At 41.4% G+C, this 27074-nt stretch overlaps 2 protein-coding genes across 9 annotated transcripts in view; one reads left to right on the top strand and one right to left on the bottom strand.

Moving 5' to 3' along the window:
* The window catches only part of letm1 (leucine zipper-EF-hand containing transmembrane protein 1), a 74944-nt gene extending 54271 nt beyond the window's left edge, over window positions 1-20673 (bottom strand). Inside the window, exons 1-3 of one of the 2 annotated variants that reach the window (XM_078222933.1) lie at window positions 20324-20673; window positions 9770-9827; window positions 1818-2271 (exon numbers count right to left, since the gene is read on the bottom strand). In XM_078222933.1, coding sequence (XP_078079059.1) covers window positions 1818-2271; window positions 9770-9827; window positions 20324-20402 — 591 coding nt within the window. In that variant the 5' untranslated portion in view covers window positions 20403-20673. The remainder of the gene's footprint in view (window positions 1-1817; window positions 2272-9769; window positions 9828-20323) is intronic. The other variant, XM_078222941.1, reaches the window with a different exon arrangement.
* Window positions 19880-27074, top strand: part of LOC144500199 (histone-lysine N-methyltransferase NSD2-like) — a 108144-nt gene continuing 100949 nt past the window's right edge. For 2 of the 7 annotated variants that reach the window (XM_078222923.1, XM_078222899.1), the window contains exon 1: window positions 20817-21226. The gene's annotated coding sequence lies outside the window, so the exon portion shown is untranslated. Of the gene's footprint in view, window positions 20096-20816; window positions 21227-21412; window positions 21556-22219; window positions 22240-27074 lie in introns of those variants that run through there. The other 5 variants (XM_078222908.1, XM_078222916.1, XM_078222900.1 and 2 more) reach the window with 5 other exon arrangements.

Genomic DNA, 27074 nt, shown 5'->3' with positions numbered 1-27074 from the left:
ATCCTTCCTATATCTCCCACCATGAACCCTATAGTTATGCCCCCTTGTAATAGCTCCATCCACCCGAGGAAATAGTCTTTGAACCTTCACTCTATCTATCCCCTTCATCATTTTATAAACCTCTATTAAGTCTCCCCTCAGCCTCCTCCGCTCCAGAGAGAACAGCCCCAGCTCCCTCAACCTTTCCTCATAAGACCTACCCTCCAAACCAGGCAGCATCCTGGTAAATCTCCTCTGCACTCTTTCCAGCGCTTCCACATCCTTCTTATAGTGAGGTGACCAGAACTGCACACAATATTCCAAATGTGGTCTCACCAAGGTCCTGTACAGTTGCAGCATAACCCCACGGCTCTTAAACTCCAACCCCCTGTTAATAAAAGCTAACACACTATAGGCCTTCTTCACAGCTCTATCCACTTGAGTGGCAAGTTACTTGTCATTTTATCAGCTCAAGCCTGAATGTTGTCCAGGTCTTGTAGCATGTGGACGTGGTCTGCTTCAGTGTCTGAGGAGTTACAAATGATACTGAACATTCTGTACAGTCATTGGCAAACATCCCCACTGCTGACCTAATAATGAAGGGAAGGTCATTGATGGTTGGGCTGAGAATATTATCCTGAGGAACGCCTGTAGCAATGTCCAGGGCCTGAGATGATTAGCTCCAAGAACTACAAACAAAAATCTCCTCCTCCCCCCCCCCCCTCCCTCTGTGCTGTCATGGATTAACGCTTTGGCAACAGGTAGATTGGCCTGGATAAGGTCCAGTGGGCTTTTCACTCGTTTGTTCCCTCATCATCTGTCAAAGGTCCAGTCTGGCAGATAAATCTCTCAGGACTTGACCAGTTCAGTTAGTGGTGCTACCAAGCCGCTCCCTTGCTAGGGAATCTTTCTGTGCTGGTTTGGCACAATGTAGTGGCTTGCTAAGCCAATTCAGTGCTACAATCAACATCTTGTTAAAGCTGGTTATTCTGGGGCAACTACCTAGAACACAAAATGAAAGATAACCTCAAAAAAACAAAACTCCTCTGAGGAAGTTGATGTGAAGGTGGAGGAGGAGGGAAAAGAGAGGAAGGAAGTGGAAAGGGAGAGATAGAAATAAGAGCTGTGAGTGCTGCCTCACTTTCTGATAATTGTCAAGGTTTTAACTGCCCTGTGGTTTGCGAGTCTGCTGATTAAATATTAAACCATCAGATTGCAACCATGGAAATGATAAAATTATGTAAGCCGAAGTCAATGATGCAGGCAAATACTGGATGACACCAGACTGGAGTTCAGATCAGTACACCAAGTTAATTGTGTTACAACCATCATGAGGAGTTTTTAAAAAGGAAACAAAATATTCAAAAAACTTGTAATGACCATAGTTAGCTGTTGTTAGTACTGGTCTTTGGAAAAACATGCAGAATTTTACATCTGTCTTCAAAACCAGGAGCTGGTATTCATTCAAAAAGGTCACAGTGAGATGCTTTTGAAAGTGGAATTAGAAAAACAACAAAACCTTTGCAGGCTTTAACCATAAATAGAAGAAATTTGATGAGAATTTGCAGCAAACTACATTTGAGGGAGGAAGGGAAAATGGGTTATTAAAAGGGCCAGCATTGTGCAGTTTTTCCTCTCTCCAATGTAGGATGGAGTTATTTTACTCGCATGAGGTTAGTGAACAAATGAGAAACAATCAATCTGTCCAATATTAATTGCACTGGAGCTTGCCAAGACTTTTTACATTTCCAATAAACTCAAAATGTGTGCTAGACCATGAAACTTTGATTCAGAATGTTCACTGAAAATTGTACATAAATGATCTATTGCACACGTACCTGTCTATGCTCTCTTCGTGAAAGAGCATATCCGTTCAGGATTCGCCAAAGCATTCTGCCTGCTATCTTTGTGTCAATCCACAACAACCTGAAGCCATGATAATAGTGTTTTACTTCATTTACAATCTTCTGACCCAAAGTCTGGCGGACCTCAGGTTCTATAGGACTATACACAGGACCTCCTTCCTCCAGTCGCTTATTTTTGTCCTTCAGAGACTTGAGAGATTTTTCTACTTTGGAGTCATCATATAGGCGATGTGTAGAATGCCACCATCTTACTGAAACACATTTGGTTCCAATAAAACTCATGTTGGTAGAAGGGCACAGCACTGGAGCAGCCACCATCCCACAGTACAAATGCCTTGGCCCTTTTCTCCAGTTATTACAAGGATCTCTTACGTAGAAAGGACTGTTGCTTGTAGACATTGTGCTGCAGGTTCTGAACCAAACATTTCTGAAAAATGGACAGAAAACAAAAATTTAGAACAATTCAAAAATATTACATTTTCCTCAACCTTCTTGCAGGAGAAGTTTCAATAATTTGCTGCGTAAAACCACTACTATTCTTATTGGAAAAAACTGAAATACGATTTCATGAAGCTACTGAAATTTGGTATATCTATATTCAGATTGTAGCCATGATGCAGAGGTGCCAGTGTTGGACTGCGTGGGCACAGTAAGAAGTCTCAACGCCAGGTTAGAGTCCAACAGGTTTATTTGGAATCATGAGCTTTCTGAGTGCTGCTCCTTCATCAGGTGAGTGGACTGAAAGCTTGTCCGCTCCGATAGCTTGCGGATTTTAACCTAGTGTTGTGAGACGTCTTATTATATTCAGATTGGCATTAAGATGGAGCAAATTTTATTCTAAATTTATTTAAGGGAAATGTTAGAATTAAACAACACAACCTGCTCAATATTAAAGTAGGTAGCTTGGCAGTTTCCATTTCAATTGTTGAATGATGATAATCATCAGAACACCATTGAAGATTAGATAGCAGCTTGAACATGAGAGAGCAAGGTCAGGTAAAAATACATCAGCGCACTTTACACACACAGATTATTTTGTGTCACTTTTCAAAGTAGAAGAAGAGGACACTCCAAAGAAACTAATTATTAATTAATCCCGAGAACTCACCGAAGTTAGCATAAAAAAGTAAACAGTATTAAAACAATAATGCCCTCTGGAGTCTGACAAAGCTCTAAGCAGAAAGGAAGTTGCAGATGCAGAGAAATAAGGAAAATATAGACCTACTCGTCTATTATCTTCATCAACGGGGATGAAGTGGAAATGGTCGAGAGCTTCAAGTTTCTAGGTCACCAACAATCGTCCTGACCCCTCCACACTGACACTATAGAAAGCCCACCAATGCCTCGACTTTCTCAGGAGGATAAGGAAATTCAGCATGTCTGCTACTACTCTCATCAACTTTCACAAATACACCATAGAAAGCATCCTTTCCAGATGCATCAGTTTGGTATGGTTCCTGCTCTGACCAAGACTGCAAGAAACTACAAAGGGTTGAGAATGTAGCCCAGTCCATCACGCAATCCATCGACTCCGTCGACACCTCTCACTGCCTCAGAAAAGCAGCCAGCAGAATCAAGGACCCCACGCACCCCGGATATACTTTCTTCCATCACCTTCCATCGGGAAAAAGATACAAAAGTCGGAGATCATGTACCAACCGATTCAAGAACAGCTTCTTCCCTGCTGCCATCAGACTTTTGAATAGACCCATCATATATTAAGCTGATCTTTCCTTCTCCCCTACGAACTCAATGAACGGTATGTTTCGTCTGAAACAGTGCACAAGAAACAATACTTTTCACTGTATCCCAACACGTGATAATAATAAATCAAATTATCTGCTGTGCAGAAGTTATTGGAATCGAAAATGAAGGACAAAGTAACTGAACTCAAGTAATTTGGACCTTTCAGGGAGAATATTAATTTGTGATGAGCAGATCTAACCGGACGCAACTTTTTGAGCAAGTAATTAATTTAAGAAACGGGAGCGTCTATTGATGAATTTATGGGAAGTTTGTGGCATAGTGGCAATGTGACCGGAATAAAAATTCAGGAGGTCCAGTTTAATGCTCTGGGCACGGGCTCAAATCCGAGCATGGTGCACAGTTGGACAGTGGTTAGCACCGCTGCCTCACAGTGCCAGGGACCAGAGTTTGATTCTGGCCTTGAATGATTGTCTGTGTGGGTTTCCTCCGAGTACTCCAATTTCCTCCTAAAGATGTGCAGGTTGGGTAGATTGGCCATACTAAATTGCCCTGAAGTATCCAAATGTGTAGGTTAGGTGGTTGAGCCGTGGTAAATACACGGGGTTACAGGGATAGGGCAGGGGAGTGAGCCTGGGGAAGATGTTCTTTTGACCAATTGGTGCAGACTCGATGAGCCGAATTACCTCCTTCTGCACCGTAGGGATTCTATGGTTCAATGTCAGCCAGTGGAATTTTCCACACAGTGACCCAGCCAGGAATTGAACCCGGGTCCCTATCACTGTGGGGCAGCAGAGCTAACCACTGTGCCACCGTGCTGCCCTAATGATGGGCCATCCAGCATTGACCGAAGCACAGAAAATGACAAGAGCACACCCAGCTCTTTCAATCCTGCAAAGTGCAATATGCTAATATTTAGGAGCCAGATGAGTGATATTATTATCACATCATCACTAAATCCCCACTATCAACCACCTAGGAATTACCATTGACCAGAGAAGCTCAACGTCACCCTAGACAAGGCAGCCCATTTGATTTGCACTCCATCCGCCCAATAAATATGTACTCCTTCCACAACCAACACAGTAGCGATAGTATGTACCATCTACAAGATGCACTGAGCAATTCAGCAAGGCTCCTTCAATAGCATCTGTGACTTCTACCACTGAGAATGACAAGAGCAGCGGATGATTGGGAACACCATCGCCCGCAAACACCACCTTTTACGTCACACATCATCCTGACTTAAAATTACATTGTCATTGTTTTACTGCTGCTGGGTCAAAATCTGGAACTCCCTTCCAAACAGCATTGTGGGTGTTCCTGCAACACATGGACTGCAGCAACTCAAGAAGGTGGCTTACCACTATCTTCAAGGGTAATTAGAGATGGGCAATAGATGCTGGCCCAGCCAGTGATGCCCATGGCCAATGAAATAATTTTTTTTAAAAAGTTACACAGATACACTGGAGAAGCTGGGACCGGTCTTCCTTAGAGAAGGTTGAGGGGAGATGTGATAGAGGTATTGAAAACTATCAGAGATCTGAAAAGTGTAGATAGGAAGAAACTGCACCCATGTCAGAAGAGTCAAGAACCAGAGAGCACTGATATAAGGTCAAAGGCAAAGAACAAAAGGCGACATGATGAAAAACAATCTCTTGCAGTGAGTGGTTAGGATGTGGAATGCAATACATGGTGGCACAGTGATTAGCAGATTAGCACTGCTGCCTCACAGTGCCAGAGACCCAGATCAATTCCCAGTTCGGGTCACTGTCTGTGCTCTGGTTTCCTCCCACAGTCCAAAGACGTGCTGGTTAGGTGGACTGGTCACGCTAAATTCTCCCTCAGTGTACCTGAACAGGTGCTGGAGTGTGGTAACTAGGGGATTTTCACAGTAACTTCATTGCAGTGTTAATGTAAGCCTACTTGTGACTAATAAATAAACTTTGATACTGGAGTGTGTGGTGAAGATGTGGAGATGCTGGCGTTCGACTGGGGTAAACACAGTAAGGAGTCTAACAACACCAGGTTAAAGTCCAACAGGTTTATTTGGTAGCAAACGCCACTAGCTTTCGGAGCCATGAACCTATACCCCTAGATCTCTTTGTTCTATAACTCTCCCCAATGCCCTGGTTCGAGCTTTATTACATGAATTCGCCATTTAGAATGCGAGTGTAAAATTCACCCTCCCCATCATCTCTTTTGAAACTTTTACCATCTTTACTTCACCGTTTGACACTTTTTGCCATCGTTACCAACTTCTCTGAAGTAGATGTTGGTTTCCAGTGTTGCTAAGCTAATCAGCATATCAAAAACCTTTCAGTCAGTCAATCTGTATATAATTCTATAATTTTCATTTTAAAATAGTTTGTTCTTCTTTAAACATACAACCACCAAAACATACTCCCAATTATTGGATTTCTTATTTTTCATTTTATCATGATTTACTAACAGAGTTAATTGAGTAAGCAATAATCTCCTATAATGACCAAGCAGATTCAAGGGGCTGAATGGCATTCTGTTGTTAATTATTAAACTCTCTGTTTAATTCACTCACATTACAATAATCAATATGTCCGAGTCCCTGAAATGACATCAATGAACAACAAATTCATCCGGTACAAAGATCTCCTTCAAAAAGCTCTTTGTATTTTCATTCCTTTGTGTTGACCTTTCTAATTATGCCACACATCATCCCTATCTAATTCGATACCATCATTATCAACCAAGAAGTACTCAAGGCTGATCTTTCTTCAGGTTTTTCCTCCAAGGAGACCACAGCCTCCATCAAAATAAGAATTCTGGTTATTCGTTGAAGTCATTTCGGCAACATAATTTAGTAGCAAATTAGACCCAGTTCTTGAAAATGAATATAATTATTCTAAATAAATCAAGATTTTGAGAAAGAGTTGAAGAGAAAAACTCTTGCAGACATTTTTTAAAATTACATTCTAAAAATAGTACAAATCTGATTGCACACACAGCTCAACATTCATTTCTAATGACATCTATTTCTACAACAATTTTTAAAAATAAATCCAGTGACATTAAAATAACTTAATTTCGTAGTTGAATTTAAGGGCAACAATCCAAATTAATGAAAGGAATGGTGGCATAGTGGTTAGCACTGCTGCCTCACAGCGCCAGGGACCCAGGTTCAATTCTGGCTTTGGGTGACTTCAGTTTCTTCCCATAGTCAAAAGGTGTGCAGATTAGGTTGATTGGTCATGATAAATTGCCCCTTAGCGTCAGGGGGATTAGCAGGGTAAATGTGGGATGACGGGACTAGGGCCTGGTGGGATTGTTGTTGGTGCAGGTTCCTTCTGCACTGTAGGAATTCGATGAGTACATAATTGAAAACCGATGTAAACTTGATAATATGGTCTTTAACTAAAGGCAGATGAAATAAAAGCAAATTACTGCGGATGCTGAAATCTGCAACAAAAAATACTGGAAAATCTCAGCAGCTCAAACAGCATCATTCGCTCTGTTATCTCTCCATTTATGCTGTCATTTCTGCTGAGATTTTCCAGCATTTTCTGTGTTTGCGTTAAAGGCAGATGAGACCATGTTTTAGAAAGGCAAAACCATTTATAAGGCAGATATATTCTTCTGTTAAATCGAAATTGTCCCTCTGTTAAATCAAAATTGTAACTGCTATTCACACCGTGACATGAGTTTAATTGTGCTTCAGATTAGAATCTTGGTTTTCTTAAGACATTTAAAATTTTGAGGTGCTTTCAATTGCTGGGAGACTTCGTGAGAAGAAAATGTGTAAGATTTATAATTTTTTAAATAAAATATCTGTTATGCATCTTATGCCAAGTCAAAGGATGAACTTTAGATCATGAAGATATTACTATGCAAGTATTATTGCCATGATGAGGGAGGGATGTAGAGAGACAGAGGAAACAGCAAAACATAATCTTCTCGCCTGACTGAAGATATTTGGATATTCTTTGAACATCTGATGTGGATGAGAAATAGTAAAAGACTGCCCACAGCTCTAGTTCATTCAAAGTACTCACAGGTAAAGGCAGCATGTCAAAGACCAGAAACATGATAGTTTAATTGCCAGTCCACATCGATACAGTTGAGCTTTGTCAGGAGGGTACGCGGGTGGAGAATAGGAGACTCGGTATCGCCAAGCCAATGTTTGGAAAATTATTCAGGATTTCTGAATCTGATAATTATTCAGTGCAGGTACTCGGCACAGGCTAGATGCGTCTCAGCAGCAATTTCAGCATTGTCAAATAGAGTACTAAAACTCCAGAGAGCAGTCCAGCATTTATGGAACTGTCCTCACAAAAGGTTTGGTTTATTTTACCTGATAGCAATATATAACATAATAACCAGCATTGTGAATAAAAAATTTATTGCACTTGAGATAAATGTAACTTGGCTTTATTCATAGACCAGCCAGAATTTTAAAAATCTGAATGTGCAAGCAAAAACAATTTGCACCATAGAAAGCATCCTTCCTGGTTGTACCATAGCTTGGTATGGCTCCTGCTCTGCCCAAGACTGCAATAAACTACAAAGGGTCATGAATGAAGCCCAGTTCATCACGCAAACCAGCCGCCCATCCATGGACTCGGTCTACACTTCCCGCTGTCTCGGCAAAGCAGCCAGCATAATCAAGGACTGCACGCACCCCGGACATTCTCTCTTCCACCTTCTTCCATCAGGAAAAAGATACAAAAATCTGAGATCACGTTCCAACCGACTCAAGAACAGCTTCTTCCCCACTGCCATCAGACTTTTGAACGGACCTACACCCTAGCTATGACTTTAACACTACATTCTGCACCCCCTCCTTTTCTTCTCTATGTACGGCATGCTTTGTCTGTATGGCGCACAAGAAACAATACTTTTCACTGTATACTAATACATGTGTCAATAATAAATCAAATCAAATCATCTGTAGAAACAGAGTTAATGTTTCGAGTCCAACCATGACTGTTCTTCAGAATCGTTGCAAAAAGAGTCATATTAGACTCCAATCAACTCAGTGTCTCTCTCCACAGATGCTACCGGACCTGTTCAGTTTTTCTAGCACTTGGTTTCTGAGTACTGTGACAAGTGAAATAAAAACAATCAGTAACCATTTAACAAATAAATTAAAAAGAATTGCAAATCAGATTTTTTGTGGCCCAATACATTTTTAGGATGAACTAGTTTGGGATTTTAGCCCTGAAGTCCAAAGAGCACCTTCTCTGGTCAATTTATCTGTCATGTCATCATGTCTAATACTTCTAAAATATTCCTGATAATTGGAACTCTTTTTCATGCATTTAAAATTGCCCACTGTCCTAATGAAGCAATGTCAATGTCCTAAACAGCAAATAAAAAAAAAAAAGTGAAAAATCAAATTGTCAGAGAAGTTCGAGAATTTAGGCTTGGGGTGAAGTTATAGATGTCTATAAAAGAGTGGCACAGATAAGGTAGATAGTCAACATCTTTTCTTAAAGGTAGTGGAGTCTAAAACTAGAGGGCATTGGTTTAAGGTGAGAGGAGAGAGGTACAAAAGGGTCCAGAGGGGCAATTCTTCCATGTGGAGGGTAGTGAGTGTCCAGAATGAGCTGCCAGTGGTAGTAGTAGAAGAGAGTACAATTGTGTCTTTTAAAAAGCAATTGGACAGTTCCATGGGTAAGATTGGAATATGGGCCAAACACAGGCAATTGGGACTGGCTTTATGGTTAAAACCTGGGCAGCATGGATCAGTTGGGGCGAAGGGCCTGTTTTCATGCTGTAAATCTCCATGTCACAAAAGCTGCAAACAAAGGGCAGGGGCTCAAGGTTAGGGAAAATGTACACATAGCTTACATTTAAATCATCTTCTAGAGTATTGAATTTTTGGAATAGACTGTCTAAGAGATCAGTGGTGTGGAAAGACTGAGGACAAGTTGGACTTGTATCCGAAAAAGGAGACAGAGGGATCCTAGTTTTCAGCAGCAACAAAACTGATTCATTTCATTTACAACATTTAATATCCCATCCCAAAGAACAATCCCTTTACCAAGTCACTAATTATCATCAAATTACAAAGAATTGGCCTGAGTCCAGCTAATATTTAAGTTAACAGAGCATCCTCATGAATAGCTGTACTAAGTGCTGGGGAAATCAACAAAGGTTCACTTGGAAAACATACATTCACCTTTAACGAGTGAACTCATTCAAGAAAAGCAGCATTATAGTTTGGCAATAAATAATTTTCTTACCTGTGGCTCGTCAACCTTAGTGCAGTACACTTAAGACAGGCAATTTCACGAACACCACCTACAACAGGGAAATAGCAAACAGGCATAAATATTTTCCTTGGTTCAACTCAGCAAATTAATTCATCAAATGATTACAACATTAGGCAATAAAGTTAGCTACCAAGTAAAAGAACACGAGTAATTTTAGGTCACTGATCAAATAAGGTTACAAAATATTGAGATATCTTCCTTAACACAGGAAGGGATTCTCGTTTATGTTCATTTTACCTTAAAATAACTGTGCTAACACCCAAAACGTGATATAAGCATTTACATGTGCACAAAATAGATGCTGGAGAACACTAGCAAAATAAATTTTGCCTAGATATGAAGGCAATTATAAATTAAAACACAAAATTCTCATGTTTAATCAAGGGTGGAATTAGTAAAGACAATTATGCTATCAGATGGTGATATTCTGATTTCCTCCAACCCCCCCAAATTTATTTATAAAATATGTATATGGAAAAGAGCATCGGCATGTTGGTGGCATAAATTTCTAAAACTCTGCATAATACAGCATTTTCCAATTATCACTTTTCAATGGCCTTCCTGTGATGATTTAACAACAAACTATTTAAAAACTCAGCGAACAGCCTGAATGATTACGCCACTACAGTAACTGACTTCAATACCAAGTGTGTAGAAGACTGTGTGCCAAAGAAGCAAATCCGCGTGTTTCCCAACTAGAAACCATGGATGAACAGGAATATCCACTGCTTGAAGTCCAGGTCTGAGGCGTTCAAGTCAGGCAACCCCGCCCTAAAGAAGAAAGCCAGATACGATCGAAGGAGATCCATCAAAGATACCAAAAGACAGTACCGGACCAAGCTAGAGTCCCAGGCTCGCCACACAGGCACCCGCCGACGATGGCAAGGTCTGCAAGACGTAACAGGTTACAAGATAAGGATATGTAAAATCATCGGCTCCAACGCACCCCTCCCTAATGAGCTCAATGCATTCTATGCCCGTTTTGAGCAAGAGGCCAGCGAGAGCACATCCACCACCCTGGAAGTCTGGGATGAACCTGTATCTGAGGTCACCACTGCAGATGTCAGAGCAGCTTTCTCGAAGGTCAACACATGGAAAGCGACTGGCCCGGATGAGGTACCTGGATGAGGACTCAGATCCTGCGTGGATCAGGTGGCTGGGGTATTCGCAGACATCTTCAACCTCTTTTTACAACAATCTGAGGTCCCTATCTGCTTCAAGACGGCGACCAAGCCTTAACGACTATCATCCAGTGGCTCTGACATCCATCATTATGAAGTGCTTCGAAGGGCTAGTCATGGGACAAATCAATTCCAGTCTACCGGACTACCTGGATCCACTACAGTTCGCCTACCGCAGCAACAGGTCCACAGCAGACGCCATCTCCCTGGCCCTGCACTCAACCCTGGAACACCTAGATAACAAAAGACACCTATGTCAGACTCCAATTTATTAACTCCAGCTCAGCTTTCAACACCATCATTCCTATGAAACTCATCTCCAAACTCCGTGGCCTGGGCCGCGGCTCCTCCCTCTGCAACTGAATCCTGAACTTCTTAACCCGCAGACCACAATCACTAAGGATAGGCAACAACACCTCCACCATGATCATCCTCAACACCGGTGCCCCACAAGGCTACTACTATAAGCCCCCTACTATACTCCTTATACACCCATGACTGTGCGGCCAAATTCCCCTCCAATTCGATTTTCAAGTTTGCTGACGACACCACCGTAGTGGGTCAGATTTCAAACAATGACGAGACAGAGTACAGGAATGAGATGGAAAATCTGGTGAACTGGTGCAGCGACAATAATCTCTCCCTCAGTAGCAACAAAACGAAGGAGATTGTCATCAACTTCAAGAAATGTAGAGGAGAACATGCCCCTGTCCACATCAATGGGGATGAAGTAGAAAGGATCGAGGGCTTCAAGTTTTAAGGTGCCCAGATCACGAACAACCTCTCCTGGTCCCTCCACGCCAACACTATGGTTAAGAAAGCCGAGCAACGCCTCTACTTTCTCAGAAGACTAAGGAAATTTGGCATGTCAGCTACGACTCTCATCAACTTTTACAGATGCACATCGAAAGCATTCTTTCTGGTTGTATCACAGCTTGGTATGGCTCCTGCTCTGCCCAAGGCCACAAGAAACTACAAACGGTCGTGAATGTAGCCCAATCCATAACGCAAACCAGCCTCCAACCATTGACACTGTCTACACTTCCCGCTGCCTCAGCAAAGCGGCCAGCATAATCAAGGACCCCACGCACCCAGGACATTCTCTTCCAACTTCTTCCGTCGGGAAAAAGATACAAAAGCCTGAGGTCACGTACCAACCGACTCAAAAACAGCTTCTTCCCTGCTGCTGTCAGACTTTTGAATGGACCTTACCTTGCGTTAAGTTGACCTTTCTCTACATCCTAGCTATGACTGTAATACTACATTCTGCACTCTCTCCTTTCCTTCTCTATGAACAGTATGCTTTGTCTGTATAGTGCGTAAGAAACAATACTTTTCATTGTATACTAATACATGTGACAATAATAAATCAAATCAATGATTTGACCATCAGGGATCACGCTAAGTTACTGCCAATGTGAAAAATCCATCAAGAGTTAGTCTCGAGATCAAATAATTGCTGCAACTTCACCCTTTTAAAAAAACTATATTCTGTAAGATTATAAACACACTCAGGTACTTATTGTTTTCAATGCAATGGAGAAAAATTTCAATTTTCAATAACAGTATATTATCCTGCACTAAGAATTGCCTTTATGGTTCACTGGCCACACAAAATACTTAATCTTCCTTTTAAAAAAATCTATCTCGTTCCAGTTGTGAAATGTGAATCAATATTCCACTTCCGACCATATGTCACTGACAAAATACAAACTGAAATTTGACTGTTCCAAAACAGGTGTTTCATTGAAAAAAAACACAGGTTAGTGCTCCGTAACCACTTGAGACTTTAGGGTGAATGGTACTGTATGGCGTACTAGCACCAAAATCTGTTTGAGCTACTTTCATATACAGATCAAGAGCTATCAGTCTCTTTCCTATTTGAAATGACAGTGCCTTAACTTGTCTTGATACTAACTCTTGATGGATTTTTTTTTACATTAGTAACTTAGTGTGATTTACTTCACGTTCCTCATCTTTGGGGATCCAGTGCACAGAATGGCAAGAAAATCAGATGACCAACTGGTGAGTCTGATCCTGGGCTCAGTAAAAACTACTATTTACGCAGGTACAGGCATGTAGGATTATCAGCAAGGGTTGCTTTACATTGCTTGCCATAATTCCAAGCCCGAGTAGTCACCCAGGTTAACGTGGAGCATGAGCACGTGTTGTCCCTATTTGTTCATTTGAAGGTCTCAGTTAACATCATATCAATGTAATGAACAATAAGAACAAGATCATATAAAACTCTAGGTTTTAATTTTTAGTTTGAAGTTTGACTGAGCTGCTTTTTTGCAATAATAGTGCCTGCCTCATAAGTAGGTATGTGGTGGAGATAGAAAGAGAACTTGTCTGATGATGTTGCACTCATGCAATCTCATTCTATTGTCCCCAAAAAGGGATAAAAGGAAAACTAACAACTGGCATTTGATTTCATCCAAATCCTTCAATGGATGATGAAGTAGCAAATATTCCTATGAAAACATTAACAACAATAATAAATTAGGTTGACATCTGATGAGTTCTGCACTATTTCTGATCCTCTCCTTTTGTTCCATAATTTAAAGCCATTCTTTTATCATAGCTTCAGAGATTTATTTTCCTTGCTGCCATAATGCTTATATAATTGTCCAGCAAATACATTCTAATATCATATTTTAGCTACTTGATTTGTTAATAGCCAACTTATACAGATTGATAAATTTAGTAATCTTACGTAACTTAATGTTGGATTGTTGAACATTCGATAAAGTTTAAACTAAAAACTAGGGTTGAATCTGACGCTTCATTGTCCACAGTGGAAATATCACTGTGATCTCATAAAAGCTTCCTTATGAGTCATTACATCATAAAAACCTGCCGCTTTAAAAAAAAAATCTGTCTTGATAGTCTTGAAAAATACATAAATTAATTACTCTTTTAAAATATAATTCTATATGGATATTTAAGCATCAACAGAAAAGATCCAGAAGCAGGTACGGTAGCTAAGTCATAAATGGTAGCTCAATGGCTAATAACCTTGAGATAGAGAGAGTTTAAATCCATATCGAGTGATGAAATTGAATTCAGTAAATGTGTCGTAATGTAAGACCTGATACTACAGAAAAAAAACAACCATGAAAGCTACTGGATTGCTATAGAACCGACCTGATTCATTTAATGTCCATCAAGGAAGGATACCAGTCACATTTGACTTCAATCCCATATACGATATTGTGGTTGACTCAATACCCACAAGCTGAGGATGCTGCCTTTCTAGTTGCAAACATCCCAACAGTTTAAGAATGGATAAGTCACTTGGTTGGATGGCCGGCATCCCAAGTTGCTAAAGGATTGGGTGCAGAATGTGTGTGTGTACGCGCATCCACCATCTTCCAATCTTCCTTAGGTACGCAAGAGGATTGGAGAATGGCAAATGTAACACCCTTTCTCAAGGGAGTGTGCAAGGACAATACTAGTAACTACAAACTCAAATTAAGATAACTGCTGGATAAGGTTTTAGAAACAATAATCAGGGGAGAAAAAAAAATCAATAGGCACTTGAGGTTTGAGTTAATTATAAGCAGAGCTAGAATGAATTTGTAAAAGGCAGATAAATGATTTTTTTAATTAAGAGTGGAGGTTGAAAAGAATGCTGTCTATTTGGATTTTAAGAAAGCATCTGACCAGGTACCACTTTAAAGGTTCATTTACAAAATTGAGTTTCATGGAAAAGGAGGATTAGTGTCAGCTTGGCGAAAAAAAAATTGGCTTCATGGCAGAAAACAGTTGTGATAAATGGCTGCTTTTCAGATAGGGAAATGGTAGAGAGTGGTGATCCCTCAGTGGTAGGACCATTGCTTTGTTTGAAATATGCAAAAGCCTTAAATATAAAAATAAGAGTAAAATTTCAAAATTTAGATACCAAACTCAGGAGGTGGGGCAATTAGTGAGGTTAATAGCAATCAACTGTAACATGATGTAGATAAGTCAATAGACTGAATTTGATTCAGAGAAATGTGAGGTGATGCCTTTTGGCAAAAGAGATGGGGAGAATCAATATATATTTAGTGGCATAATTCAAAAGAATGGGCTGGGACAGAGGGATGTGGGGACTCCGTGCATAAATCTTTGAAGGTGGCAGGACATATCGGGAGTCTAATTCAGAGTACATAAGGGATTTTTCGGCTTCATAGAGAGAGAAAAAAAACAGGAAAGTTTATGCTGAATCTTTATGGAGCACTGGTTAGGTCACAAGTAGAGAATCCTAGTCACTACATATTGGGAAGGACGCAAGGATCCTTGAGAAGGTGCCAAGAATTTACCAGAATGGTTCCACGGATGAGGAATTTTAGCTACAAGGTTAGGTTGAAGCTGGGATTGTTCTCCTTCAAAAGTAAATGGAAGGGCGATTTGAAAGAGATGCGCAAAATTATGCCAGATTTTGATGTGATAGACAAAAGGAAGTTGTCCCCATTAGCTGATAGTATAAGGACAAGGATTCAAAGATGTCTGGTTGAGCAAGAAATGCAGAGGGATTGCAGGGAAGAACTTTAAAAAACAAAATGTTGTAAGTGATAATGATCTGGACCCTGCTACCTACTAGGGCAATGGCAGTGGAGATGTCAACTTCAAAATGAAATTGGATGAGCATTTGAGGGGAAACAAACCTTAGGGCTCCAGGGATAATGCAGAGGAACAGGACTGACTTGGCTGCTCGAGAGAGCTGGTACAGATCCAATAGGATGAATGGTCTCCTTCTGCACCATAATGATGCTTGTAAGCTTTTTGTTTTCGTCCCACTCTCTGTAAAGACCTCTTCATCCCAGTTTTTCACATTTCATTCATCACACCAATTTCCACATTAAGAGCTTCTGAGTTGCTTTTTGGCCACATGATGTTCCTTTTTTGATCTTGTCTTGTTCTTCTGTTGAGTCATAGAGGTTTATAGCATGGAAACAGGCCCTTCGGCCCAACTTGTCCATGCCGCCCTTTTTTTTTAAAAAACCCCTAAGCTAACCCCAATTGCCCACATTTGGCCCATATCCCTCTATACCCATCTTATCCATGTAACTGTCTAAATGTTTTTTAAAATACAAAATTGTACTCGCCTCTACTACTGCCTCTGGCAGCTTGTTCCAGACACTCACCATCCTGTGAGAGAAAAAATTGCCCCTCTGGACACTTTTGTATCTCTCCCCTTAAACCTATGCCCTCTAGTTTTAGACTCCTCTACCTTTGGGACAAGATATTGACTATCTAGTTGATCTGTGCCCCTCATTATTTTATAGACCTCTATAAGATCACCCCTCAGCCTCCTATGCTCCACAGAAAAAAGTCCCAGTCTATCCAGCCTCTCCTTATAACTCAAACCATCATGTCCTGTATGTTCTTCTGCTACTTCACTGACAGAAACCTTGACACCCCCATCCAGCAATTGAGGGATCATTTAGCTCTGCCTAATGCATGATAATTCTGCTGTTTATCAAGCATGTAGTCTTGCGTCATTCCTTCACCAAGTTGACATCTTATTTTTAGGTTCAACCACTGTTAATCCTGGCCTGCTACCTTCTACTCATTGTACTAAGATTGATCTCCTGACTTGATAGTGGTTAATGACAATTCTGCTGCTGATGGCCAATTTGCAGCTGCTAGATTTCTTCTGAATCTAGCCCATTGAACACAGCAGTGGTACTGCACAGCATTATGGAGGGTATCCCTTCTAAGGACAGGACTTGGTCTCCACAAGGATTCTGCAGTGGTCACGGCTCCCTACATCATGGACAGATGCTTCAATAATGAGTATATTGTTGAGGGTGAAATTATTTCCTTCATGTTAGTTCTCTCAGCACCTGCCCAAGCCCATCCTGGCACCTCAGTCCATTAGGACTCAGCCAGCTAGGTCAGTAATGGTGCTACTGGACCCCTTGGTGATGGGCACTGAAGAACCCCACCCAGAGTGTATTGTCTTCTGGCTCCAATCAATGCTTCCTCAAAGCTGTGTGCAGCATGGAGAAGTGTGGATTCATCAACATAATGAGGGAAGTAAGTGGGAATCAGATCTCTTTGCCAATATCAACCTCATATGAATCTCCATGGGTTCCAAAAGTCACTGCTGAGGACTCCTAGGGTCACCACCAACTTTATATGTCTGTGCTGAAGGGTCTGCCCTACCAGTAAGACAGCATGGCCAGAGATGGTGATGGAAGAGTCCGAGGTATTGGTTGAAAATTCTAATGCAGCGTGTGTGACACACAGACGTTGTCAAGGAGGACATGGAATGATTAACTGAACTAGGTGCACCTGTGTCATTTCCAAATGTAGTATACAAGTTGATACTGGGTGGTCTACCTGATATTATAGTGACCTTATCATGTGGCCCTACTACAACCATTGTATCAATCTCAGATAAGGCCAGCAGCTCTGATAAACTGTCCTATCACTTCCCACCAAAATCTCCCTTCCATATCCCAATGCTACCTCCTGCATTGCCTGTCCTAGGAAAAAAAAGCTATCCTGCAATTCAATAACAAATGCAGTTTCAAAATCCCAACTGGCCTTCTCATTCACCAACCACATTGCTGCAGCTATGTCCTCATTCATGCCTTTGTTACCACTGGACCTCACTATTCCAATGCAAATTGATTTTCCACATTTATCCTCCATAAACTTGAGGTAATTGAAAACCATGCTGCCCATGTCCATACTTGGACCAAGTCCTGTTTACCCAATAACCCTTGTTCAGTGACCTATTGCTTCAATTTTAAGATGCTCACCAATTCCTTCAAATGCCACCATGGCTTCACCTACTCCAACCAGCGCCACAACCCTCTGAAATTGTCATTTCCAAATGTAGCATACAAGTTGATACTGGGTGGTCTACCTGAAGACGCTACTCTCAATTTTAATTGCTTCACCACTGGGACTAAACAATTCAGCTTTTTAAATCATAGAAGATTTAAGACACTCATTAAAACCAATTTCTTTAGCCAAACTTTTGTTCATCTACACTTGTATTATTTTATGTGGCTCTGTGTCAAATTATGCTTTATTACATAGGTCACATGGATGCATTTAAGGGGAAGCTAGACAAGCATTTGAGGGGAAGCTAGACAAGCATTTGAGGGCAAAGGGAATGGAGGGTAGATTCAGATAAGAAAATATGGGAAAAGACAAATGGAGCATTAACATGGACCTGGGTTGGTTGGGTCAAATGGTCAATTTCTGTATATCCCATGTATGTAGTTCCACATAACAATGTTGCTGTGAAACACCTGTAAATGTGCTTTATTAATGCAAGTTGTTATTGAAACATTTATATTGTTATGGCAATGACAATTGCTGATTCATTCTTTTTTTAATTTCCAGATTGAATTCATTTGTAATTTAATCCTAAAGCAAATTCCCGGCTGCTCAGGTGGCATTATGCGATCTTACAAATTGTTTAACGTTAAAGCAGTGGGGTTCAAATGGTTGACCTTTTTTTCACCTTAGCGTCTTCATAACAGACCATCTTTTTAATATGATCCATGTGGGATCACATCCCATTGCTCTCAAATCTCTGATTAGGGGTTGAAGCTCTAACTTAGAGCCAAAACATTGTGCACGCTATATAGCTATGGTACTGGAATCTCATTTTGTGAGGTCACAACAACTGAACCAATATGAAGATTAGCTTATCTATCTGTTCTGGAGTGATAATAAGTGTTCCAACTAACGTTCCAAGTGCAACCCATGTGGTGATTCGTTTAAAAACAAAGCCACAGGATTTGGACAAGGTAGCTTGTTCTCAATAACTTAACCTCTTGAAAATAACATCATAATTTGAGAAGTACAGGAAATTTGTCACTTGTATTTTGGAGACAGAAAAGAAATGGTCAAATACAAAAAGACAAAAATATCACAAACAAAGCACTAATTATAGTTATTAGAAGATCCAAAATTCCTTTCACAACAATATGCAAGAGATATGACCACTGGAATCATTAATCCAAATAATCTTCAATGCTTAACTTGGTATATAATTAAAATTGTGTCATGTATTTGCATTAATTACACACATTGAACCAGGGTCCAAGAAACAAAGTAAAAATAGCTTTGTGCATTCATAGTCCTTTAGAACCCGCTAGGAAAACATTACATAGCCCCAGCATTTGGCAGCAAGTACAAGCATTTGTGAATGCAGAATATAAATGATCACAATTTGCAATTAGAATTTAACCAGGTTGCTTTAAAAACAGCAAGCTCCTTCAGATAAGTTAAGTCAATTTATTTGAACGCACCACCACCCCCGCCCCCATTAAGAAATACAGGTTCTTAATAAGGCTGCATCAGTGTGTATGTAAAAAAAAATCGTTGTTTCACAATTTTAAGCTTAGGCAACAATATTTGAATTTCCTCCTACAATCCGTCCACCCCAATTCGTTTCTCTCTCCACGAATACTGCTGAGTTTATCCAGCATTTTCCAGATATGTCGTCATCCCCCACCCCCCTCCCAATCTCTACTTCTGCACTTGATTAAATCCCGTTACATCTAACACTTGACAGTTGTGGCGAAATATCGACCCAAAAATGTTATCGGTTTCTCTTTTCACAGATGCTGCCTGACCTGAGCATTTCCATCCTTCTTTGTTTCCATGTATTTCTGATTGCCAGCGTCTGCCTCTAATAGAAATTAACTGGGGAGACTGGCACCCAAAATCTAGAGCTGAAGACCCCTCCTGACTTCTACCAGTTGGCCAGGTTGTTTAAGCCAACATAGAAGCAAGCAGGGCAGCTAAAATATAAAATTAATCTGATCAGAGATAAGTTTCGGCAAAACAGCCCAGGCCAAATGACTGTTAAATAAATCTCAGCGGCCTGCGCATTTGATCTGCCGAGACAGCGGAGTTTAAAAGGGCATTGACAACAAATTGTTTCACCAAAGAGATTGACAACATAGCAACAGTCACCGCCATCAAATCATTGGTGTGCGAGAGAGGAAGAGAGAAAACATCCGAGGTTCCTGGGCCCATTTTACATGATAGCTTTTAAGAAAAAGATACACGAGCAACTGATGACCATATTTCACTTCGGGGAAAGAGGGATGGGAGTATTTAAAATGTTGAACATTTGATCTCTGACAACTGAAAAAAGGTAAGCCGCCCACCTGCAACTCGGGCCTACTGTAAATTTAAATGAATCCGCCCAACTTTCGGCAGTTTTCCTTTTCCACACAGACACAAGAAAGCACTCCCCTAATGGACATTATTGAACTGAAATTAATGACTGACACCCATCGGCTTTGTGATCTCTGCTCGCAACATTAAAAAAACATAAGCGGCATTAGGCCTCGCTCTCTCTCTGGGGAGAACTTGCACGTACCTTTCCTCATTCCCCGGCACACGACGTTAGGCGTCTTCCATAAGGAGGACCGGTAGTTTGTGAACAACATGAAGGTCATTTTGGTTATTGGTTATGGAGTGCCGTCTACGAGGGGGGGGGGGGAAAGAAACGTCCGGAGTGAAAGCTACCCAAAAGGGAAAGACCATTTGGTGAAGCAGACGAAGAAACAATCCCTCTCTCTCTCTCTCTTTACACGTTTCAATGAGTCACAACCCCTCGCCAGGCATCATATTCCTCCCAAAGCTCGCTCTCTGTCTGTCTGACTGTGAAAACACCACTCCGAGATTTCCTCATCCGTCCGTCCGCCGGCCTACAGCGGGCTGCACTGCGACGCCGCCAAAGAAAAAACCCAACCCGCCGCCACCATCAACCAATCAAAAAATAGAACACACAGTCCCGCAGGCCGCGGCGTCATCCTGCCCGGCAACAGCCAGAGCGTCACCCACTACCTTCCCCGCCTCTCATTGGCCCCGCCCTTCGGAAATGGCGCGCTCGAGCCGCTTGGCGGAATCGGCCGTCCAGCGGGGAGGAAAAGTCAACGGGCGCTTGTGGAGCAGCTGGTCACGTGTGTGAGGGGAGGGGGCGGGGGGAGAGACCGCCACGAGCTGGCCCTGTTTTTTTTGAAAATCAGGTTCGGTTTGGAAGAGGAGGGGGAAGCGCGCGTGCGCAGGCGGGCGGGCGGCCGGCCGTTGCCCCCCCACCCCCGTGTTCTCGAGCCCGGGCGCGCGGGGCAGCAGCTTTTCTCCATTTCAAAAAAAAGGAGCGAGCGAGAGAGAGAGAGAGAGAATATGATGCTGGCCGGGCCCGGGCCGTGACGTCACGCGTCTCCAACGTTCGGCTTTTAAAACAACATCCATCCATCCATCACCGGCAAAACGGCGGGTGAGAAATCAGGATTTTAAAATTAATGGGAGATTTTTTTTTTAAAATTCCAAATGGAGATTGAGTGAAATCCGCGGCGTTTCTTCACCCTGCGCCCTCTCGCGCTCCTTCTCCCCCCCCCTCCTCCTCCTCCCCGGGCCAGGGCCACAGCCAATGGGAAGCGAGAGTTTTCGCGCTGATTGGCTTGGTGGAAGAAGAAGGTGGATGATGAGGATGAGGGAGTGAAGGAGTGAGAGTTACTGTACTCTCCTTCAAAAGTACAGTAACCACCTCTCCCTCCCCACACCCCCTTCCCCTCCCCCCCCCCGGGATAATGTACGGATAAACAGGTTCGCTACTTCTCTTACATTTTTAATATATATGAAAAAAACTAACCCTGGCCCTCCAATCTCACGCCTTTCCATTGCCTCCTCCCCCCCCACCACCTTTTTTTAAAAATGCGGTGTAAACCGCATAGAGAGGGTCTGAGTGAGGGGAAGGGGGAGAGGAAATAAAAGGTGGCTGAATGAGAATGGCGACTTAGAGGGAACTAGGCCCTGAATTGGTCCAATCGGAAGCTGGGCAGTCAGTCAGTCTCCTGAACAGGGAATGAGATTTTGGCGTTTTTTTTCCGACTCTCTCTTCTCCTCTCTCTTCCCCCCCCCCCCCCCCCCCCACGCGCGCGTATCTATTCAATTTTAAATTATCTATTGTCTCATTGCATTCGTGATTAATAATTTCCGATGTCTGCAAGCACGGGTGAACGCAGATTTTTTTTTTCTTAAGCCAGTGTGGGGTTGAATCTGCATTGCTGCTGCTGCTTGCCTGCCTGCCTGCCTGCTGGATGTATGGAGGGCAGCCATGTTTGTTAAATTTTTCTTTTTTTAAGATTGGTCTTTTAATTTCATCTTGGTCTCTTGGTTTGAAATTTAATTTCAGTCTTTGCAACAGGTGTTTTGATGTGTTGTTGTTTTCCCCTCTCTTGTTTGAAGCTCGCAGCACTGGCCGATTGCTTTAGCTCCAGTGGAGATTTGGTAAATATGTGGCAGGATTTTTTTTGGTTGTTGGCCGGGGGGGGGGGGGGGGGGGGGCGAACAGGGAAAAGTAGGATGTGTTGCATCCAGCAGGAGACCTGCTGGGAATGGACCATTGGAATGACAAAAAGGCCATTTTTGTCAACGCAGTGCTTCGGTTGTATTTGTTGCGCTTCGGGTATTGAGTGGAATTAACAAAACTGTTTTGTGTTTGATGCAAGTTGTTAAGCCCTCATGGTAAAGATAATGGGAGGAACAGATCAAACGAAAAAATACTTTTTTCCAGTCAGTGCTACAGACTCGATCTGTAAGTCCGAAAAGTTTTAACGACATGGTCGTTGGAAAATATTAAAGTAGTTTCATGCTCGTATATCCTTTTGCTTTGGTGCAACTTGGAATTGATTTGATGATTAAAACATTTTCTGATCCCGTAATAATCAAGGAGTTAAATTGTTCATTTATCTCCTGCTAGCTGGCTTACTATGCAATATTCAGAATGGTGCATATATCTGGTCCACATTAGTCATCTGAACAGTTGACATATGAAATGAATGAAAAAGTACTTCTGAATGGGTTGATAATTCAGCATGATGTCATCGTGTTTTGATGAGCTAAAAACACATTGGGATTGCCCTATTTTTATGATATGCCTGAGTATTGATTGCTAATGTAATTGTCTGCTGTGGTTCTTCAGTGAGCCCTGTTAGATTACATTTAAAAATAGAATATTTTGATTTAATTTATTCATAATCAAAGCTTTTGAAACAATGCTTCTGCTAATTTGAGATACATTGATCTGCATCTTTTCATTTAGGTTTGTTGCTTTAATTTCTGGACTTGGGTTTGAAATTAATACATTGAACTCAATTTGGCTCCCACCAAAAGTGGCGTATTGCACAATAATGTCATATTTGAATCACACGTGGAACAGATTTAAATGTGGCAATAGCTACTTAAGGTAATACCTTAAATGACAGAAGTTAGCGTGAGCCATTGACTTTTTATTTTAAATGCGGCTTTGGGAATGTGTTAGGACCCTTAAAGCTAACAGATGGAACTTTTACTTTTGCAGAATATAATAACTTTTCTCAAACTCAAAAATCCAGCTGCAGTAAATAGTGTGGCAGTATACTAATCACAAATTTTGTGATTTGGCCATCCCAATTTGTCACAATCTGTGACAAATCGATAATAATTTTGAAGCTTTTAGAACACCAGCAAACATTTATTGAAAAAAGTGCAAAATGGGCTTAGATAATTGACATGGTGTTTATTAGTGGAGTGTTTTTGAGGTAAGTGCACAGCAATACAATTTTGAGAACTGTCCTGGTCATTATGTAATACAATTTAATTTACTTTTTGGTTCTTTAACCTTTCCCATTTAATATTTTTTCTCAAAATTTTCTTTTCGTATGGCGGTAGGTGAGATATGTTATTAAACCGTCTGATAGCTGCCTAAGTTTGTTGACCTTGTGTCAGTTGTCCATTCAACCTGGGAAATAATTTGCCTCTGCCATCTGCATCCTTCTGTTGATATTGGAATTTCACAGTTTAGGAAATTATCAAAGTAGGGCTGTTTTATTTTGATGAAACGCGATCTAAAATGTTGTAGAAACTTGTAATGTGTTCCAGAGGCTTGAGCATGTAATCTAGGCCATCTTTTGGTTGATACTTTAAAACAAGCTCCTTCTTTCTTCTCAGGTCCAATGAATGATCCCATAGCATTATTTTGAAGAAGAGCAAGTGTTTTCCCTGGTGTTCTGCTTAATATTTATATCCCTCGGCCAGAATTATCGATTCATTACATTGCTGTTTGTGGAACCTTGCTGTGGGCAAACTTGTGATACAGAAACACAGCAGCCACAGAGATTAGACTTTTAAAGGGTCCTTCATGGTTTAAAGCATTTTGGGACACCCAAGATGGTGACCACTTGACTTTGGGTAACCTGATCACTAATATTGTGCCTTGGTAGTACAGTACAGATTCACAAATCATTTACTGTCACATGGTGAGTTTAAAGTCTGGGCCATTTTGTTATGCGAGCTGCAAGCCCAAGTACCTTGTCACAGGAAAAGACAATTACCTCTCTCTGGTGGGTAGTATAGAAACTGACTTGGTAGCCACTGCACAAGGAGATCTAAAAAGTCGACAGCAGAAATCACAAAATAAATGCATTGTTCTTAAGACTAGCTTTTGATTTCCACAAGAGACTTTGAGTCAGGATGTAATAAAGTTATAATTAACAGCCTTGGCACTTTGGTTTTAGGGGAAGGAAACTTTTGTCTAAAGAAAGTTTAATTTTCTGTCACCTCTGAAAATGTCACATCCTGAGTTCCTTGGATGGCAGCAACCCTGTGATACTTCTCCCAAGTGACTGTTAGCAATGTCAGGTTATTTCACGTGGCAAACTCCATGCCTAAGACTGATCCTGCCTTCGGCTTCTGCCCACACGTGCACTTTAGCAACTAATTGAGAGTCTGAATCTGAGTTGTTTTTCTTGTTTTGATAACCACGAGATAATGTGGCCAATCAAATGTCGAAAGCCATTTTTCAATTGATATCAATTAACAGTGTGAATTTTAAATCATCATTTGTTTTAGTCAATGCTATGAATTATTCACAGCCATTAAGGAGCCCAATGTTTTATTTTCTACCCCTAAAATTTAGACATTGCTTGATGAACACACACACACACTTTCACAAATTAAAGCATCTATTTTCTATTACTTAGCATTAGTTCTTGCTGAAGTATGGTGTGTAAGTATTCATCTGATTCTTAATGGTTATCAGCAGGCTATTTTGTTGTCATAGCATCACAGCTTTCCTTCACCTGCGATCCACATACAGTTTTTAACTGGAGATTGTGTGGCGATCAGGAGTTGGAACTCAAACTGATTTAAAGTCCTGCTTAGTCGAAGCTTGTTGAAGCCATTTTAACACTTCAATTACATTCTTAACGAGATCAGTTCATGTTCTATAGTCTAGAACCCAGCTTGACACTTTGCTAGGCTGTACATATCAGATAATGTGTTTGTTCATTGAGTGATAGGAATTATTAGTCCACGGCTTTTTGTGTCTATGTACATTGTGTATAGTTTTAGATGTTAGTAGATAATTTAATTAACAATCTTGAAGTATTCAATGTCACATTGAACAGAAAACTGGATAGGTGAATGTACACCCGTTGAGGACTAAAAATGCCACAGGATGATACGAAACTTGGAAACATTGTGAACTGTGAGGAGAATTGTGTAGAAGGACGTAGACAAGTTGGAATGGGCAGATAACTGGCAGATGAAGTTCATGTGAAGTGATTCATTTTGTTTGGAAGAACAAAGAGATGCAATAAACTAATGGGTACAACTCTTAAAGGAGTGCAGTAGCAGAGGGATCTGGGTGCATATATACATAAGTAATTGAAGTGGTGGGATGGGTTGAGAGAGCAGTTAATAAAGCATATGGTATCCTGGGCTTTATTAATAGGGGCATAGAGTTCAAGAGCTGGGAAGTTAGGGTTGAATGTGTGTAAGACGTTAGTTCACCCTCAGTTGGAGTTTTGGATCCAGTTTTAGGAGCCACACTTCAGGAAAGATATGAAGAGAGTACAGAAAAGGTTCATGAAAAATTTGTTTTATTGATTCATATTACGGGATACGAGCTGGACCAGCATTTATTGGCCATCTCCAGTTGTCCTCGAGAAGGTGATGATGAGTTGCTTTCCCACTGCAGTCCCTGAAGTGTAGGTACACCCACAGTACTGATGGGGAGGGAGTTCCAGGATTTTGACCCAGCAACAGTAAAGGAATGCCAATATACTTCCAAGTCAGGATGCTGAGTGGCTTGGAGGGGAACCTCCAAGCAGTGGTGTTACCTGGTGTCTGCTATTGTTGTCCTTCTACATGGTCGTGGGTTTGGAAGGTGCCGCCTAAGGAACCTTGGTGAGTTCCAGCGGAGCATCGGTGGTGGAGGGATTGAATGTTTATGGAACGGGTAGCAGTCAAGCAGGCTGCTCTGTCCTGGAGGTGTCAAACTTCTTTGTGTTGTTGGAGCTGCACTCATCCAGGCAAGTTTAAAGTTTATTTATTAGTGTCACAAGTAGGCTTACATTAACATTGCAATGAAGTTACTGTGAAAATCCCCCAGTCGCCACACTCCGGCATCTGTTCAGATACACTGAGGGAGAATTTAGCATGGTTAGGCCAATGCACCTAACCAGCACATCTTTCAGACTATGGGAGGAACCGGGGGAAAGCCATGCAGACACTGGGAGAACATGCAGACTCCGCATAGACAGTGACCTAAGCCTTAGGTTCCTGGCGCTGTGAGGCAGCAGTGCTAACTACTGTATCACCGTGCCGCCCCTGGCAAGTATTCCATCACACTCCTGACTTGTCCTGTAGGTGGTGGACAGGCTTTGGGGTGTCAGGAGGTGAGTTACTCGCCACAGGATTCAAGCCTTTGACCTGCTCTGGTAGCCACAATATTTATGTGGCTTGTCCAGTTCAGTTTCTGGTCAGTGATAACCCCCAGGATTCAGTGCTGGTGGTGTCATTGAATGTCACGGGGCAAATGGTTCCAGAGATTTGTAGCTTTCGTTGTGAAAATAGATTAGAGCAGTTAGGGCTATTATTATTCTTTGGAGAAAAGACTGAAAGCAGATTTGATAGAGGCATTCAAAACCATAAAGGGTATGGAGAGAATAGATAGGAAGGAACTGTTCCATTTGTGCAAAGATCAAGAATGAGATGGCACACATTTGAAGTAATTGACAAAAGAAGCAAAAGCAATAGTAGAGAAAACTTTTTCCATATGTCTAGTGGTTAAAGGTCAAGAA

This window comes from Mustelus asterias, chromosome 1 (genome assembly GCF_964213995.1).
Source record: "Mustelus asterias chromosome 1, sMusAst1.hap1.1, whole genome shotgun sequence".
NCBI classification, from domain to species: Eukaryota; Metazoa; Chordata; class Chondrichthyes; order Carcharhiniformes; family Triakidae; genus Mustelus; species Mustelus asterias.
This window is presented reverse-complemented; position numbering and strand designations above follow the sequence as displayed.